Source organism: Candoia aspera, chromosome 4 (genome assembly GCF_035149785.1).
Source record: "Candoia aspera isolate rCanAsp1 chromosome 4, rCanAsp1.hap2, whole genome shotgun sequence".
Classification (NCBI taxonomy): domain Eukaryota; kingdom Metazoa; phylum Chordata; class Lepidosauria; order Squamata; family Boidae; genus Candoia; species Candoia aspera.
In genome coordinates this window covers 119,224,895-119,241,898 of record NC_086156.1, presented here as the reverse complement: position 1 = coordinate 119,241,898, position 17,004 = coordinate 119,224,895, and the positions used below count along the sequence as shown (strand labels likewise).

Genomic DNA, 17,004 nt, shown 5'->3' with positions numbered 1-17,004 from the left:
CTTGTCTGGAACATTTTCTCAAGTTACTTTCTTGGCCCAGGCTCAAGCCCTGCTTTTCTGACCATTGCCTTGGCAGCAGCTCTTCTTCCTGTCCTTCAGTGCAATTCCCTATGCTCTCTAGGTGAGGCTAGGTGAGCTCTGCTATGGCTGACATGCTTTTCTGTGATTGGGGTTATCGTTTTAACCTTGGATGCCATGGGTTACATGTTGTGGTTTGTGTATATGCCACGCAGAGTCACTGTTATGGATGGATGGCCAAATAAATCAAATCAACCAACCAACCAACCAACCAATCAATCACATCCTCCTCAAGTGTCTCTGACTCAGTCCTTCCAAGATTGAGTAGCTATGGTTTTTGGGACCACCTGATTCCAGGGATATTCTATCTCTGATCTTGGATGGGGTGACATTTCCCATTCAAGGGTGATGTGCAACCTGGGGGCCTTTCTGGACTCACAACTCCTGCCCAAAGGGCAGGTGGCAGCTATGGCCAGGAAGGCCTTTGCACAGCTTCCTTTGAAGCACCAGTTGCACTAGTTTCTTTCTATCAGGAGGCCCTTCAAACAGTCACTCAAGCCCTAGTCACTTCACAGCTCAGCTACTGTGGCACACTCTCCATGGGGCTGCCCTTTAAGACCACTCAGAAGCATCAACCGGTCCAGCCACAGAAAAGAGAGACACTCCCCCCACTTGACCACTGATTTCAAGCACTTGAGTAGTTGCTGGGGGACACCCCTGCTTCATGAGCTGCACTGATTGCCAGTTTGCTTCCAGATGCAATTCATGATGCTGTTTTGCCCATATAGGTCATAAAGCCCTACATGGCGTAGGGTTTGCTTACTTGAGCAACTACCTGTCTCCGGTAGTGTTCAACCCAATAGGGTTGGCGCACTCCGTTTCCTTTGATCAAGTGGTACCATCCATTGGGACCACAGAAGTGTGCCTTCTCTGTCTCAGCACCTACCTTCTGGAATGCAGTTCCACCAAAGTTTTGGATGGCTCCCACCCTGGTGGCATTCTGGACCTGGCTCTTCTCCCAGGCCCTGGGCTGGGGTGCATGAAGCTTGTTGTTGGGTGCATGATATGTTGGTTTTTGTTGGCAAGATTTGTCATCTTGTTTATGGCTTTATGTTCATTTTTTGATTGTATGTTTGTTGTTTTGTTTTTATGCTCTCAGCTGCCCAGAGTTGATTGGAGTTGGGCAGTGTCTAAGTTGAATAAATTAAATATACTGTGTAAGGCTGGAATCTGGGCAGCACAAGGCCAGATCAAGCCCTGAGCAAAGGAGAGCCAAGGGGTGGCTACTCCCCCCACAATACCTCCAGCACTCAGGCAGTGCAATCCTCCCAGCCCAGAGCCTTCAAGGGGCAAGCGGGTGGAATGGGATCTGGGGTACAGTCACAAAGAAGAATGTGGGAAGATGCCCAAGAGCCCTTCCCTTCAACCAAAGAGACAGGAGCTGCTTCTGCCCTCAAGAGCATTTTATTCTAATAGGTCTTTGGGCTTTATAGTGTTCTGGCAAATATCTGGAAAAACCTATCTTTAGGGCTGCAATTGTTTCCTATTCTAATTTTCAGCTGTCAGTTTTATAGGCATAGATATTCATCCTGAATAATCAATTTGCTTAGATCTACATTTCAGAGTTGTGTAGATGGTGGTGATTTATGAGTCTGTTCATAATAAATAAGCTTAGCATGGCCAGCTCATGTCCTACTCCTGCTGGTTATTTTTGGCCCTAGGATACAAAGCCCCAAATATTGTGCCGCAGCCCAGGCAGCATAACCCTCTGTCTTGGGGGAGGGGTGCCCAGCCCTGACTGGCTTCCACAGCCTCACTTACCGAAATGCCATCAGCTTGTACCTGCACCACAGCTTCCCTCCCCGCTTCACACATTTGTGCAGCATCAGGCTGGTGTGGAATGGCTCTCAAGGGTCCTCTACCTCTGACCAGAGCAGCTGGGCATTGGTAAGGCAAGCACCAATGGTACCAGTGCTGGAGGGCTGAGCCAAAGTCCTGCTCAGCACCCCCGGGGCCCCTGGAGGCCTCCCTCTCATCATCTGCTACTTGCAGGTTGCATGCAGAGAAAATGGAGGGTGGGGTGCTCAGCAGTGCTCAGAAGACTAATGTGAGCCACAGAAAAGAGAGACGCCCCCCCCCCCTTTGACCACTGATCTCAAGCACTTGATTAGTTGCTGGGGGAGGGGCATACGCCCTACACATTTATCCCCTTTGCTTAGTTTGGGACAAGGGATTGTGCAGACCCAGAAAATGGGTTTCTTTCAGTACCCAAGCTAAGCTGGGAATGCCTACAAATCTTCTCTGATGCTTGATGGGGGTGGAAAGGGAGATGAGACCATGTTCCGGAGAAAAAAATCGGTGCGGCTGGCAGAACGTGCGTTCACCTTCCAGCCCCGCTCCCGACCCTCAGCAGCTGTTTCCAGACTCCATTGTCAGCCCTGAAACAGGCGAGGCAGCGATAACAACGGGTTCCTTGTCCAGGAGCAAAATGAGGGCTTTATGGCACCCCACAGAGGGCTCGCAGGAAGCTTATCGGGGCAGCGTATCTGGGCAGGAGAGTGAGCAGGCCCCTGCTTCGGCGAGGGGAGGCCGGGGAGGGGAAGCCCCGGACGCGCCGGTAGCGACTGGCGCACGTTTCGCGTCCGAGACGCCGGGCTAGACGGGCGGACGGATGGACGAGGTTAGCGGAAAGCCTCGGCTTCGCCTGTCCTTCCGCCTGCTTCCTTAGGCCGGGCGGGGGGGTTACGGAGCGGGGGACAAAGAGAGGCACGCTGGGCGGGGCGAGTGTGACTGGGGAGCCGGAGACCCACGGAAAGCCGCGGGGCGGGCAGAAAGCGCGAGTAACCAGAAAAGTTTGAGAGAGAAGGGGCGGAGGGAGGGAGGCCGCCAGAAGAAAGGAGGAGAGGAGGGGTCGGGCAGAGCGAGCGGCGGAAGCGGCCTTGCCGCTCCGAACTGCGGTCGTCGGTCGGCGCCGCGGCGCTAGTTGCGCCCACTCCCTCGCCCTTCCCCGAATGGGTGAACTGGGGAGCCCGCGCAGCCGCGGGGAGGGCAGGGATCGGGTTTAGACTCCAGCTCTTTCCCGGTAAGGCAGGCGGGGAAAACTTCCGCGGCGCCGAAGGATCTGCGGGCGGGCGGAGGCAGCGAGCCCTTTCGCTCCCCTCCAAGCGCTGCGGCTTGTGGCCGGGCACGCGCACCGGGGATCTCCATCCTCCTGCGAAGTCCTCGCGGGAGTGGGCGGGGGTGGCCGGGCTGGGACTACTCCGGGGAAGCCCTCTGCACATGTTCTGGAGGCGTTGGATTTCAGGCTTCAGAGCTCTGGCCTCTGAACGAGTCCCACGAAGGGCCCGGTTTGGCGGCTGGTGGGTGCGGGCGTCCAAACTGGGCGCGAAGTCGGCCTCCTCCCCGCCGGTCTGCGCTGGCGAACGGCTGGCCGGCAGAAGTAGTCTCTGGATGCCAGGAGCTGCGGGACGGACCCATGAAGAAAGCGGCCGGCCTTGGCTGCGGAATGAGCCGCGCACGGGAGGCTCTTTAGGGGCAGCCGGGGTGCGCACTCTGGGAGCCAAGCCAGTCCTGCGTTCATCGGGCCCCTGGCCTGGTGGGTGGCCGGGCGGGGAGCCTCTGGCTTAGCAAGCTGCAGGCGGCTGAGGAGTCCCACAACCCGTCAAGGCCCCCGCCCCGTCTCCTATGGCAGGCCAAACCCCACCGGTTAAAAGCCCGGTGACTACATTCGCATACGATCTAAGCTTGGCTAGTCTTCTCCCAGGTTCTTTTTTCATGGTTTCGGCTCGATTATTCTTAAGTGCTTTGTGCCAGTCCAGAACATGCAGCTGCCGGGTTGACTGGGGGTGCAGTGCAGCCGTGGCCTTGGAGGCTGCTGCGCTCCAGTTGTCCTGCGAAGGCAATGCCCTCCACTCCTGCCTCCCGTCCAGTCCCGCCCTCCGAAAAGTCACCATAAGAAGGGACTGCAGCTCTCCACTGCCAGGGCTGTTGGTGGGGGGCTCAGAGAGGCCAGCGTTGGCTCAACCCCACATGAGACCCCACCCAAGGGCATGAGTCTTAGCCCTCTCTTCTGCCTGCTGCTGAGTTGGATGTGAATGATAGGGAGGAGTGGAGGGGGAGGAACGGGCCCAGTGGGCCTTGGGGTTGGAGGGGGACCCTCCGCAGGCTTCCTGTCCAGTCAGCACCATTTGGCTCAGCTTGACTACTGCGGGGAGGGGGGCACTCCTTTAGAACACCCTAGGGACCATTCCTTTTGCCCCTGGTGAGGCCCTGTATTCCCCACAGCCTCCACCCGTTCCCCTCCCCCACAGTCTTGGAGTGACCAGAGAAGCATCTGGATGGTCCTTTGCTGTCTGTCTGTCTTCCGTGTCAAGTTGTCCATCATTATCAATCACAATTTGGGCCTAGGCCGGCTGTGCATGGGGTGTGGGGAGCTCCAGGCAGGGGATCAGAGGGTGAGGATTGGCCAGGCTGGGCTTGCAGTGGCTGGGGAGAATTTGAGCTGGTCGGGCAGCTGCTCCCTGCACTCCGCCACAGCCAGGTGACTGCTGCAAGACAGGTGCAGACCCAAAGGGCAGCTGAGGAACTTCCTCCCCTGCAGGTAATGCCAGAGGATCTGCTCTGTGTGCAAGTGACTGGGAGCAGAAGGGGGCGTGTGCAAGGACTGGGCAGGGCCCCTGCTTGCCCCTGGGAAGAGGGGCAGGGTCAGACCTCTGGGCATTGCCAAGCACAGGCGCTCTCCCACCTCTGCTGTCTCTCTGCCCCTCCAAGGTGAAGGATGAGGACCCTCTCTAGGTGGCAGCGGTGGTGGTGCTGCTGCTGCTGCTGTCGGCCGCCCCTGCTCTGGATCGCTCTGGCTATCTCCATGGCAGTTGGCTTCACCGTCCAGCTCCTGGGGGTCTCGTTTCCAAAGAGGTAACACCTTCCCTCCTGCTCCATCAGCCACCTCAGGCTCTCCCGCCCAGAGCCCTTCTGGGGCTGAAGGCCGAACAGGGCCATGCAGGGGCCAGGCTCAGGCAGCTTGCGAGAGTGAGCTAGAAGGCATCCACCTGATGGGGGAAAAGGTAGCCACGCAGCATGGAAACCCACCCAGTGTGTGGGGTGGGCACAGCACACTGTGTCAGCACAGGATTGCCGTGTGTCCTTTCGGGAGCTAAGCGGGATCAGGCCCAGTCGGGACTTGGGTGGGAGACTGCTGGGGAACCCCAGGGCTGCAGGCCAGAATGAAAATGGAAAGCATCCACCAAGGAGGCATGGGCAAGTACCTTTCATCCTGCTGCCAAGAAATCTGCATGAGTTGAGCTGTTCCCTGCCTCAGAAACCACCTGGTGCTTTTGTCAGTTGGCTCATCCTTCTCCAAACTCTTCCGGCAGGGTTTTCCTGGCTCCACTGCTCCCCACGCCTCGGGGCCCCTCAGCAGAAACTGAGGGGACAGGGAAGGAAGAGCCCGTTGGCCGCCTTCTCTCCTGCCAGCCACGGCAACACGTGGTCTTCCTGAAGACCCATAAGACTGCAAGCAGCACCCTCATCAACATTCTGCACCGCTTTGGGGATGCAAGATCGCTGCGTTTTGCCCTGCCTGCTGGCTACCAGTTCAACTATCCCAAACTTTTCCAGGCGTGGCACGTAAAAGGGTGGCACCCCGGGGGGGGCCCGTTCGACATCCTTTGCCACCACATGCGCTTCAACCTGCTGGAGGTGTGTGTGGAGGAGGTCAAAAGCAGCGGGGCTGAATTCAGGAGCGGCACTGCCTAAGGAGGAGGGATGTGAGAAGGGGGGGTGGCACACGCCAAGGTTTTAGGCCTCCTGCTTCTTCCACCCAGAGGCTTTTGCGGGCTGTTACAGTAGCCCAGGACAGAGGAGTCACACCTCCCAAGAGGCTGCTGGCTGAGGCTCATCCAGAAAGGAAGATTAGCATGGGGAGATATGAAGGGACAGAACTCTGGAGCAGGCAAAAGGTGCTTTTCCTGTGGCCAGCATCAACACCCTGCCCATGGAGGTGATGGGTGCAAGGAGAGTGAGTGGCCCTGAAGGAAGTTGGCTGAGCCCACAGCAACTTCCTTAGTTGATGCCCACAGGCTGGGCCCGTGCTCCAACTTCCCCCCTTCCACAAATGAGGCAGGCTGAAGCCCATTTTTTCCATAGCCACTGTCTGTGGCTGGCATTTGCACTAACAACCACCTGTTCCCTTCCAGGTCCAGAAGGTGATGCCCCCAGACAGTTTCTATTTCTCCATCGTGAGGGATCCAGCTTCCTTGGCTGAGTCAGCTTTCTCCTATTACCGGGGTGTGGTCCCTGCCTTCCGCCGGGCTCGTTCACTGCCGGAGTTCCTGGCTTCTCCACAGAACTTCTACCGGCCTGGTGAGCGTGGCAGCCACTATGCCCGCAACCTGCTATGGTTTGATTTTGGCCTTGATCCACCAGCAAGCCCTGGATTAGCTGCAATCCATGCTGCCCTGCTGGGACTGGACGGCATTTTCCACCTTGTGCTGCTAACAGAATATATGGATGAGTCACTGGTCCTCCTGCGCGATGCCCTCTGCTGGAGTTTTAGGGACGTGGTGGCTTTCCAGCACAATCTGCGCAACCCAGAGGCAGTTCACCAGCTAGGGCCTGCTGACGCAGCTCGGCTCCGGGCTTGGAATCATCTGGACTGGCACCTCTACACTCATTTCAATCGCACTTTCTGGGCACGTGTGAAACACTTTGGCAGTGCCCGCATGGCAAGGGAAGTGGCTATTCTCCGGAAGCAACGGGCAGAGTTGACTCAGCACTGTTTACAGGGCGGGGGGCCACTGGAGCCAGGCCGCATTGCTGATGAGCGCATCCGCCCCTTCCAGTTTGGGCAGGTGCCAATCCTGGGTTATGTTCTACAACCCAGCCTGGCATCTGGCCTCCAGGTAGTGTGTCAGCGGATGGTCACTCCTGAACTCCAGTACAAGGACCTCCTGGATGCCAAGCAGTTTCCCCACACCTACAAGGCAATGGATCTCAGACAGGGAGGGGAGGCAGCCCACAACAACTCTAGGCAGCAGCCATCCAACTGAATGGCCCTCATGCTCTGCCAGACTCCCCCACCAACCCAGGATGCAACAGGCAGAGGGACCATATGGGAACTGCAGAGACATGTGATGCCAGACCAATCAAAAGTCATGAAGATTTCCGTGTTTTGAAATGCAAAAGGCTATCAATTCTTTCAAATGCCTTGGGACTGTTTAAGACTCCAAGACGTATGTAGGGGTCTATGTACCCTCCCTAAAACCAGGCATGCCTAGCAGCTTGACTGTGACAGGAGCTCCCATAATTGGAGATGTCCAGGGAGGATTGGTTGGAGGATTTCTTCTAACTGGGCCAGGCGAAGCAGGAATGCTCCCGCCTTGGCTAACAATCTCTGGCCCTTCACTCAGTTCTCCCCCCAACAAAACATCTTCCTGGCAGCCTAGCACTCTTAGGGTGAAGCAGTTGGTGTGCAAAGAACCCCTAGATTGCCTAGTTCCATCCTTTGACTGTGGAGAGCTTCTCCCCCCACCCACTGTCTCACCTGCAGAGGCAGCAACAGGGTTCATGCCAGGAAGGCCAGGGGAATCAGAGCTGCTCATGGACCTTCCCTGGCTCTTCTCTCTGATGGCCATGTCCTTTTCTGCTCAGGAAAAGGTGTCTGCACCAGAGACTTCCAGGCAGAGAGGCCCAGCAGCAGGCCTCCTGGGCAGCAGGGCCATTTTCTGGAACCCTGAGCCCAGGGTCAGAGGGAGGCCCAGAGCTGCAGGGGCTGTGGAGGCTCTGCTGGCCAATGCTAGGAGAGAATGAAGCTGTACAACAACAGAACTCGAGGACGAGGCCAGCAAGATGCACAACCAACCCGTGATGGGAAGGAAGGGGCCCTCTTTGAACAAAAGGTGAGGAAGCAACCACTTTTTCAATAATTAGTCGACTCTTGAGAGTCATGTGAGCCAATCAGGAGGATTTAACTTATGGAGAGTTTCATATACAAAATAATAAACTGTAACAAAAAGCATCCTGAGGTTTTAGGCCTCTTCAGACTGTGAAGCCCTGCAGCTTGTTTAGCTTTGCCTAAATCCGGCTCCACCTCAGCCAAGCCGACAGTCCTGCCTGACAGCCCAAGGAGTGGCTCCAGGGCCAGACACCCGTGAGTAGGCGTGAAAGGGCAGGTGTGGCGGCACAGATGACCAGCTTATGGGCTTAATCCTGCTGGGGCATCAAGGCCAAGTCAGGGGTGCAGGGATTAGACAGGCTTTGACCTATCCATCCCAGGGCTGTTTCTCTTTTTAGCCTGAACAGAAGATCCTCCAGGGAAAGCCCACAGCCGTCCCCCTCGCCGCCTTGTCCCAGGGGGGTGGGGAGGCAGTGTGACCGAGCTGTCCCTTGGCATAAACTTCAGGAGTCTGGCTGCCACTTGGCGAAAAGAAAAACCAAGATTTTGCTGCCCCTGAAGAGCAGGGTTCAGCTATGCAGAAGGGTGGGGCAAAAAAATAGCTGTCATCCCACATAATCCTGGGAAGCAAGCCATGGGAGTTCACAGTAACCATTGGCAGAGTCTGGCTGCTGGTGTGAAGCTTCAGAAGCTCCCATTTCCAGACTCTTTCCATGCTGCAAGGGCTGACTCATCCTCACCCATCACCACTCCCCTCAACAGGTCGCAGGACTGTGGCATGGAGTGCTGGAAGGAGGCCTGGTCTGCACACCGTTAAGTTTCGCATGCCTAAGTCTTCTGGAGAAAGAATCACATGTATGCATAACTCTCCAGCTGCAGAAGCCACAGAAGTACTGTGTCATCTCTTTGTCTTCTTGCTGGATGGGGAGGCAGGCCCATGGCTGGGGCAGGAAGCTGGACCATCTTTGGGGTCATCCAGAAAATTACCCAGATGCTGATAAATCCAGACTCCTCTCTGGCACCACTGAGAAAACAAGAACCTCAAGGTCATCAACTCTGCTGCTACCATAGCTCAGATTCACAGCTTGCCCTGGGCCCTTTGATTTTTGTTGCTCCCAATAGCCAGGTCAACCTAAAAGCCAAGTCAGCACCAGCCCCCTTTGGTTCAATCTGTGCTCACACTGTGGAACTCTCAAATTGCAATGGCTCCTTCCAGCATTTTGGGCAGTGACACAGTTTAGATTTTTTCCTTGTACAATCTTGTTACTGTGTTAACTTAAAAAAAAAGAATATCAGTTTAAAAAATTAAAACACATTAATTGATTGGTATAGTCTGAGTCTTACTTGCTTTGTGTTCCTAATGCACCTTTTATCCTTAGAAAGCAAGATCCTACTCTCCAGAGAGGGACGTTTCTCAAGAATGAATTCTGCTTTTAAGAAACGCCAGTGGGCAGAGGAGTGACACTGGCGGCAGGACAGGTCTCCTTCAGCCTTGCCTTCCTCCTGCCCAGGCGCATGGCACAGCTTTGGGTTAGGGGCTAGCTGGTACTTGGGTTAGGGGCTAGTTGCCACCACCCTTCTTCCCAAGGAAGGAAATGCACTGACCAGGCTCCTCCTCCAGTTTGCAGGCAGTGGGTAGTGCTCTCACAACCTGAACATTGCTAACCTGGGCACAATGACGATGGTGACAACAATGAACAAGGAAAATTAAAATCTGAGGCATAGCTTTGGGCGGGTGGCCTGAAAACCACAGCCCTGTCTCCTGAGGTGATTAACTTAAAAATCCCATCCAGCCAAGGAGCAGCTGGGGGTGTGATGACTGCCTACTCAGCTTATCATTAAATTAAATTCATACGTGATAAAATAGAAATCTCTTTAATGGAGTGTAGTGTGCAGTACAAAGAAAAAGTTGCGAATAGAAGTTCCCGCGCATTCCCCAAGTTAAGCAGCCCAATGAACTCAGCCCCCTCCCCCTTCTTCGGTATGCAGCCCCCCTTTTCATACCAGTCCATTCAGTTCTGTGCAGATGCCTGCAACGGCTCAGCTGGTTGACCTTGGATGCCAGAGATAGTCCAAACAAGATGCTTTCACTCTCCTGGCTTGTTGCCCCTCCCACTTCTACTGACTCGCAAGTCTCAACCCGTGTTGATTCCATTCACACATGTGAGTCGGATCAGATGTTTTGGGAACGTTTGATCTGGGGACATGACAGGAGGGCTACCAAGATGGTGAGGGGTCTCAGGGGAGATATGATAGCACTGTTCAAATACTGTCTGGAAGGTGGACAGCCTTCACTGCCCCATCCAGAAGACTGCACAAATCCTGACAAATCTAGACTGCTCTAGAACCAGTGAGAAAGCAAGAACCTCAAAGTCATCAACTCTGTTACTACAAAAGTTCAGAAACTGCAAGGAAGGAGGTTCAGGCTAGACAACAGGAGGAATTTCTTGACCCTGCCATCTGTTGTTGTTCTTGTTTATTCATTTAGTCTCTTCCAACTCTTCGTGACTTCATGGACCAGCCCACGCCAGAGCTTCCTGTCGGTAGTCAACACCCCCAGCTCCCCCAGGGACGAGTCCGTCACCTCTAGAATATCATCCATCCACCTTGCCCTTGGTCGGCCCCTCTTCCTTTTGCCCTCCACTCTCCCTAGCATCAACATCTTCTCCAGGCTGTCCTGTCTTCTCATTATGTGGCCAAAGTATTTCAGTTTTGCCTTTAATATCATTCCCTCAAGTGAGCAGTTCGGCTTTATTTCCTGACTGGTTTGATCTTCTTGCAGTCCAAGGCACTCTCAGAATTTTCCTCCAACACCACAGTTCAAAAGCATCTATCTTCCTTCTCTCAGCCTTCCTTATGGTCCAGCTCTCGCAGCCATATGTTACTACAGGGAACACCATTGTTTTAACTATGCGGACCTTTGTTGTCAGTGTGATGTCTCTGCTCTTAACTATTTTATCGAGATTTGTCATTGCTCTTCTCCCAAAGATTAAGCGTCTTCTGATTTCGACTGCAGTCGGCATCTGCAGTAATCTTCGCACCTAGAAATACAAAGTGTTTCACTGCTTCTACATTTTCTCCCTCTATTTGCCAGTTATCAATCAAGCTGGTTGCCATAATCTTGGTTTTTTTGAGGTTTAGCTGCAAGCCAGCTTTTGCACTTTCTTCTTTCACCTTCATCATAAGGCTCCTCAGTTCCTCTTCGCTTTCAGCCATCAAAGTGGTATCACCTGCATATCTGAGATTGTTAATGTTTCTTCCAGTGATTTTAACTCCAGCCTTGGATTCCTCAAGCCCAGCACGTCGCATGATGTGTTCTGCATACAAGTTGAATAGGTAGGGTGAGAGTATACAGCCCTGCTGTACTCCTTTCCCAATCTTAAACCAGTCCGTTGTTCCGTGGTCTGTTCTTACTGTTGCTACTTGGTCGTTATACAGCTTCTTCAGGAGGCATACAAGATGACTTGGTATCCCCATACCACTAAGAACTTGCCACAATTTGTTATGGTCCACACAGTCCAAGGCTTTAGAATAGTCAATAAAACAGAAATAGATGTTTTTCTGAAACTCCCTGGCTTTTTCCATTATCCATCGGATATTGGCAATTTGGTCCCTAGTTCCTCTGCCTTTTCTAAACCCAGCTTGTACATCTGGCAATTCTCACTCCATGAATTGCTGAAGTCTACCTTGCAGGACCTTGAGCATTACCTTACTGGCATGTGAAATGAGTGCCACTGTTCAATAGTTTGAACATTCTTTAGTGTTTCCCTTTTTTGGTATGGGGATATAAGTTGATTTTTTCCAGTCTGATAGCCATTCTTGTGTTTTCCAAATTTGCTGGCATATAGCATGCATTACCTTGACAGCATCATCTTGCAAGATTTTGAACAGTTCAGCTGGGATGCCGTCGTCTCCTGCTGCCTTGTTATTAGCAATGCTTCTTAAGGCCCATTCAACCTCACTCTTCAGGATGTCTGGCTCTAGCTCACTGACCACACCGTCAAAGCTATCCCCGATATTGTTATCCTTCCTATACAGGTCTTCTGTATATTCTTGCCACCTTTTCTTGATCTCTTCTTCTTCTTCTGTTAGGTCCTTGCCATCTTTATTTTTGATCATACCCATTTTTGTCTGGAATTTACCTCCGATGTTTCTAATTTTCTGGAAGAGGTCTCTTGTCCTTCCTATTTTATTGTCTTCTTCCACTTCCACACATTGCTTGTTTAAAAATAATTCCTTATCTCTTCTGGCTAACCTCTGGAATTTTGCATTTAATTGGGCATATCTCCCCCTATCACTGTTGCCTTTTGCTTTCCTTCTTTCTTGGGCTACTTGTAGTGTCTCAGCAGACAGCCATTTTGTCTTCTTGGTTTTCTCTTTCTTTGGGATGTATTTTGTTGCCGCCTCTTGAACAATGTTGCGGACTTCTGTCCATAGTTCTTCCGGGACCCTATCTACTAAGTCCAGTCCCTTAAATCGATTCTTCACCTCCACTGCATATTCCTTAGGAATATTAGTGAGCTCATATCTAGCTGATCTGTGGGTCTTCCCTAATCTCTTTAGTCTGATCCTAAATTGTGCAATAAGAAGTTCGTGATCTGAACTACAGTCAGCACCAGGTCTTGTTTTTACCGACTGTATAGATGTCCGCCACCTTTGGCTGCAAAGGATGTAGTCAATCTGATTTCGGTGTTGTCCATCTGGTGAAGTCCATGTATAAAGCCGTCTCTTAGGTTGTTGGAAGAGAGTGTTTGTTATGCAGAGTGAGTTGTCTTGGCAAAATTCTATCAGCCTATGTCCTGCTTCGTTTTGTTCTCCCAGGCCATGCTTACCTGTAATTCCATGTGTCATTTGACTGCCCACCTTAGCATTCCAGTCTCCCGTGATGAAAATAACATCTCTTTTAGGCATGTTGTCCAGTAGGTGCTGCAGATCCTCACAGAACTGATCTACTTCAGCTTCTTCAGCATCTGTGGTTGGGGCGTATATTTGGTTCACTGTGATGTTAGATGGCTTGCCCTGAATTCGAATTGAGATCATTCTGTCGTTTTTTGGGTTGTATCCAAGCACTGCTTTAGCCACTTCACTATTAATTATGAAGGCTACGCCATTTCTTCTGTGGTCCTCTTGTCCACAGTAGTAGATCTGGTGGTCATTTGATGTGAAGTGGCCCATTCCAGTCCATTTCAGTTCACTGACGCCCAAAATGTCTATCTTTAATCTTGACATCTCACCGATAACCACATCCAATTTGCCCTGGCTCATCGATCTTACATTCCAGGTTCCAATGGTGTGTTGATCCTTAGAACATCGGATTCGCCGTTCACCACCAGCACCGTCAGCCGCTAGACGTGCGTCATCACGTCTGGGGCTAGTTGAGCTCATCCTCTGTTCCTCCCCAGTAGCATTTTGACCATCTTCCGACTTGGGGGTCTCATCTTCCGATGGTATACCGACATATCTCTGGTTGTACTGATCCATTTAGTTTTCACGGCAGGAATACTGGGGTGGGTTGCCATTACCTTCCCCAGGGATCGCATTTAGTCTGACCTCTCTGTCATGACCTTCCTGTCTTGGGTGGTCCTTCACCGTTAGCTCATGGCATCATTGAGGTGCTCAAGCTCCAGCACCATGACAAGGTAACAGTCCTTTGCTGAAGCTGCCATCTGTTAGCCAGGGGAAAAGACTGCCACACCAAGAGAATGGATGGGCATCTGTCAGAGTTGTGATGAGTTCTGCAGTGAGCAGCCGTTGGACTAGAAGACCTCTAAAGCCTATTCCAACCCTTTGATTCTGCAATTCACTTCTAGGATTGCAAGGCCTCCTTAGCTCAGAGACAAAATGGGAGACTGGAAAATTCATTCTTTGAAATGAATGGGATTTCAGTTCCCTTCATGGCTCAGTAATGCCTCCCAAGGTCACGAATGGGTATCTACAGCAGTGCTTACAGTGTGTGAACCGGTTTGAATTTATTGATGGCTCTCAACTTTGGTGTTGAAGATGACGCCTGCAAATACTGTGGACAGCCAAGAAAACAAACCAATGGATCACTGAACAAATCAGCCCAGAGTTCTCACTCGAGGCACAGATGACCAGGCTTGGATTACCCTACTTCAGACACATGATGCGAAGACCCAGCTCTCTAGAAAAGGCTCTAATGCAGGGAAAGTTGGAAGGAAACAGAAGAAGAGGACGGCCAGCAGCAAGGCGGAGGGACTCCATTACAGTGTAATGATTGCCCTAGCCCAAATACTCAAGACTCACAAGAGGCTGCTATATGAAATCTGATTTATTAAGGAACTAAAGGCAAATACAGAGAAAGCTGAGAATGAGCAAAAGCGTGCCAAATACAAACTTAAACCCTTGGTACCAATGTATCCCGCCTCCCTCGTAACAACCCCACCCGGCACAGGTGCTAGCAATCGTCAGAGTTGCTAGCCTGGGAAAGTAACCTTGAGCGCAGTAGATAATGCAAATACATTCCAGAGCAAAGCCAAAAGATAACTACTCCCATCCTCCCGAGAAAGATGAAACACGCATCCAGCTAATGACATGCGAAACGTTACGATGTATCAAAGACATTGAAACGGCGAACATGACATACCGCCCCCCTAAAAATATCCTTAGGGACCCGGCTTAGTGGGATAAGCAGAGTGGAAACGGGCAACTAGGACAGGAGAAGCCACATCTGATGCAGCGACCCACTCTGGATGAGGGAAATGTTTCCAACGAACTAAATATTGCAGAGTATTGCGAAGGCGTCTAGAGTCCAAAATTTCTTTAACTTCAAAGTGTTGTTGACCGTCAATCATGATGGGGGTTGGAGGTGGAGGTTGGCGATGCCAGCGGTCAGAAGGAATAGTCGGTTTGAGCAAACTGCAATGAAAAACAGGGTGTAAGCGTTTGAGGTTATGAGGCAAGTCAAGTTTAAAAGTCACAGGGTTAATTTGAGCGGTAATTGGGAAAGGACCCACAAATTTAGGGGCCAGTTTCTTTGAAGGTTGTGAGGACTTTATGAACTTGGTGGAAAGGTAAACCGAGTCCCCTACTTGAAACGCCGGCTGAGGGGCACGCTTCCGATCAGCATACTGTTTGTAATCCAATTGTGCCTCAGCTAGTGCCTTTTGAATCATTGGCCAGGAGTCTGCCAGTTGCGACGCCCAATCACCCGGAGTGGCCGATCCGCCTGGAGGCTGCGGTAGATCAGGGATAGGTACGAAGTCTTTGCCTTGGGCCACACGAAATGGGGTTTGGCCGGTGCTTTGATGCACCGCATTGTTGTAAGCCACTTCGGCAAAAGGGAGGAGGTCTACCCAATTGTCCTGCTGGTAATTCACAAAAGCTCGAAGGTACTGCTCCAGAGTAGAATTTAAAGCCTCTGTGGCCCCGTCCGTCTGGGGGTGCCAAGCCGTGGACAGGGCTTGCTTCGTTCCTAACAATTTGAGGAACGCCCGCCAAAATTGTGAGGTAAATTGTGTGCCCCTGTCCGAAATCAAGTGGGAGGGACATCCGTGTAGCCTGTACACGTCTACCAGAAATAGGCGGGCCAATTGACGTGCCGACGGAATGGACACGCAAGGGATGAAGTGGGCTTGTTTTGAGAAATAGTCTTTGACCACCCAAATGACAGTCTTGCGTTGACTGGGTGGTAATTCAACAATAAAGTCCATGGAGATTTCATCCCAGGGGCAAGAAGGGGCAGCCACCGGCTGCAGCAGTCCTTGAGGCTTCCCCACCTTGCGCTTAGACATCGCACAAACAGTGCAGGAGGCAATATAGTCTTTGACATCTTTGCGTAATGTGGGCCACCAGAACTGCCTCCGAACCAGGTGCAAGGTTTTAACAAACCCGAAGTGACCCGCCAGTTTGTCATCGTGTGAACGTAGTAACACCTCTTTTCTGAGGCTTTCGGGGACGTAGAGGCGGTTAGATTTCCAAGCGAAGCCTCGGTCAAAAGTAACATTGTTTTTATTTGCAAGCAACCAAGTATCCGTTTTCAGCTCTTTTAGAAACTTTTGTTGCAACTGGGAAGGAATTGACAAGGCGCTCGGCTGGGCGGCATCTGCAGCGGGTGGCTGCTGCGCGCACGTTTGGCTACGCGTCACAGCTTGCATACCCAATTGGGGCGCTGTCCACAGGGTGCTAACCACTTCTGGCGCTGCCCCAGAGTCCTGAGGTTGCCTTGACAACGCATCAGCCAGGAAATTCCTTTTCCCCGGAATAAACTTCAATTGAAAATTGAACCGATTAAAAAATTGAGCCCAACGGACTTGTTTCGGGCTCAGTTTAAGAGCCTCCAAGTTTTTATGGTCGGTCCACACTTCAAAGGGATGATTCGCCCCCTCTAACAGATGCCGCCAGGCTTCTAACGCGGCTTTTACTGCGAATGCCTCCTTCTCCCATACATGCCAATGTCGCTCAGTCTCGGAGAACTTGCGGGACAAGTAGGCACATGGCTTGAGGCATCCTGTCCCATCTTGTTGCATCAACAATGCCCCAATGGAATAATCGGAGGCATCCGCCTGCACCACAAAAGGTTTGGAGGGATCAGGGTGTTGCAAAATGGGCTCTTTGATAAAAGCTGCTTTAAGCCGCTCAAACGCCGTTTGACAAGCAGGCGTCCAGCGCAACAGCGCCCCTGGATTCTTTACTCTCCGAGTATCTCCCACACCCTTGGTTCGGAGCAGTTCGGTTAGTGGCAAGGCAATTTCAGCGAATCCCCTTATGAATAATCTGTAGTAGTTACTGAACCCCAGGAAACTTTGAAGTTGCCTGCGGGTGCGGGGGCTTTCCCAGTCCATGATGGCCTGCACCTTGGCAGGGTCCATTTCTATGCCTTTATCTGAAATTCTATACCCCAAATAGTCAATTTGTGTCTGGTGAAATGCACATTTAGACAGTTTGGCATACAATTCTGCTGATCTGAGTTTACTCAGCACTCTTTTTACCAGAGACACATGCTCTTCCATGGTTTCAGTATAAATCAATACATCATCCAAATACACCAATACCCCTTTAAACAGATGTTCATGCAGTACTTCATTGATCAATTGCATAAATACCCCAGGGGCCCCAGCCAAACCAAAAGGTAACAC

The 17,004-nt window shown here is 51.9% G+C and overlaps 1 protein-coding gene across 1 annotated transcript; it reads left to right on the top strand.

The window, feature by feature from the left end:
- Positions 1-4,222: 4,222 nt before the first annotated feature.
- On the top strand, positions 4,223-8,019 carry GAL3ST4 (galactose-3-O-sulfotransferase 4). The gene is made up of 3 exons (XM_063301782.1): positions 4,223-4,932; positions 5,391-5,715; positions 6,213-8,019. Exons 1-3 carry the CDS (start codon positions 4,796-4,798, stop codon positions 7,062-7,064), a joined length of 1,314 nt encoding a protein of 437 aa, XP_063157852.1. The 5' UTR covers positions 4,223-4,795; the 3' UTR covers positions 7,065-8,019.
- The last annotated feature ends 8,985 nt before the right edge of the window (positions 8,020-17,004 follow it).

Bases quoted from the DNA above. Each gene is read 5' to 3' on its own strand.
- GAL3ST4 (XM_063301782.1), top strand. From the start codon at position 4,796: ATGAGGACCCTCTCTAGGTGGCAGCGGTGGTGGTGCTGCTGCTGCTGC. The intron at 4,933-5,390 runs GTAACACCTTCC...CTCTTCCGGCAG, and splicing joins GGGGTCTCGTTTCCAAAGAG to GGTTTTCCTGGCTCCACTGC. The intron at 5,716-6,212 runs GTGTGTGTGGAG...GTTCCCTTCCAG, and splicing joins TGCGCTTCAACCTGCTGGAG to GTCCAGAAGGTGATGCCCCC.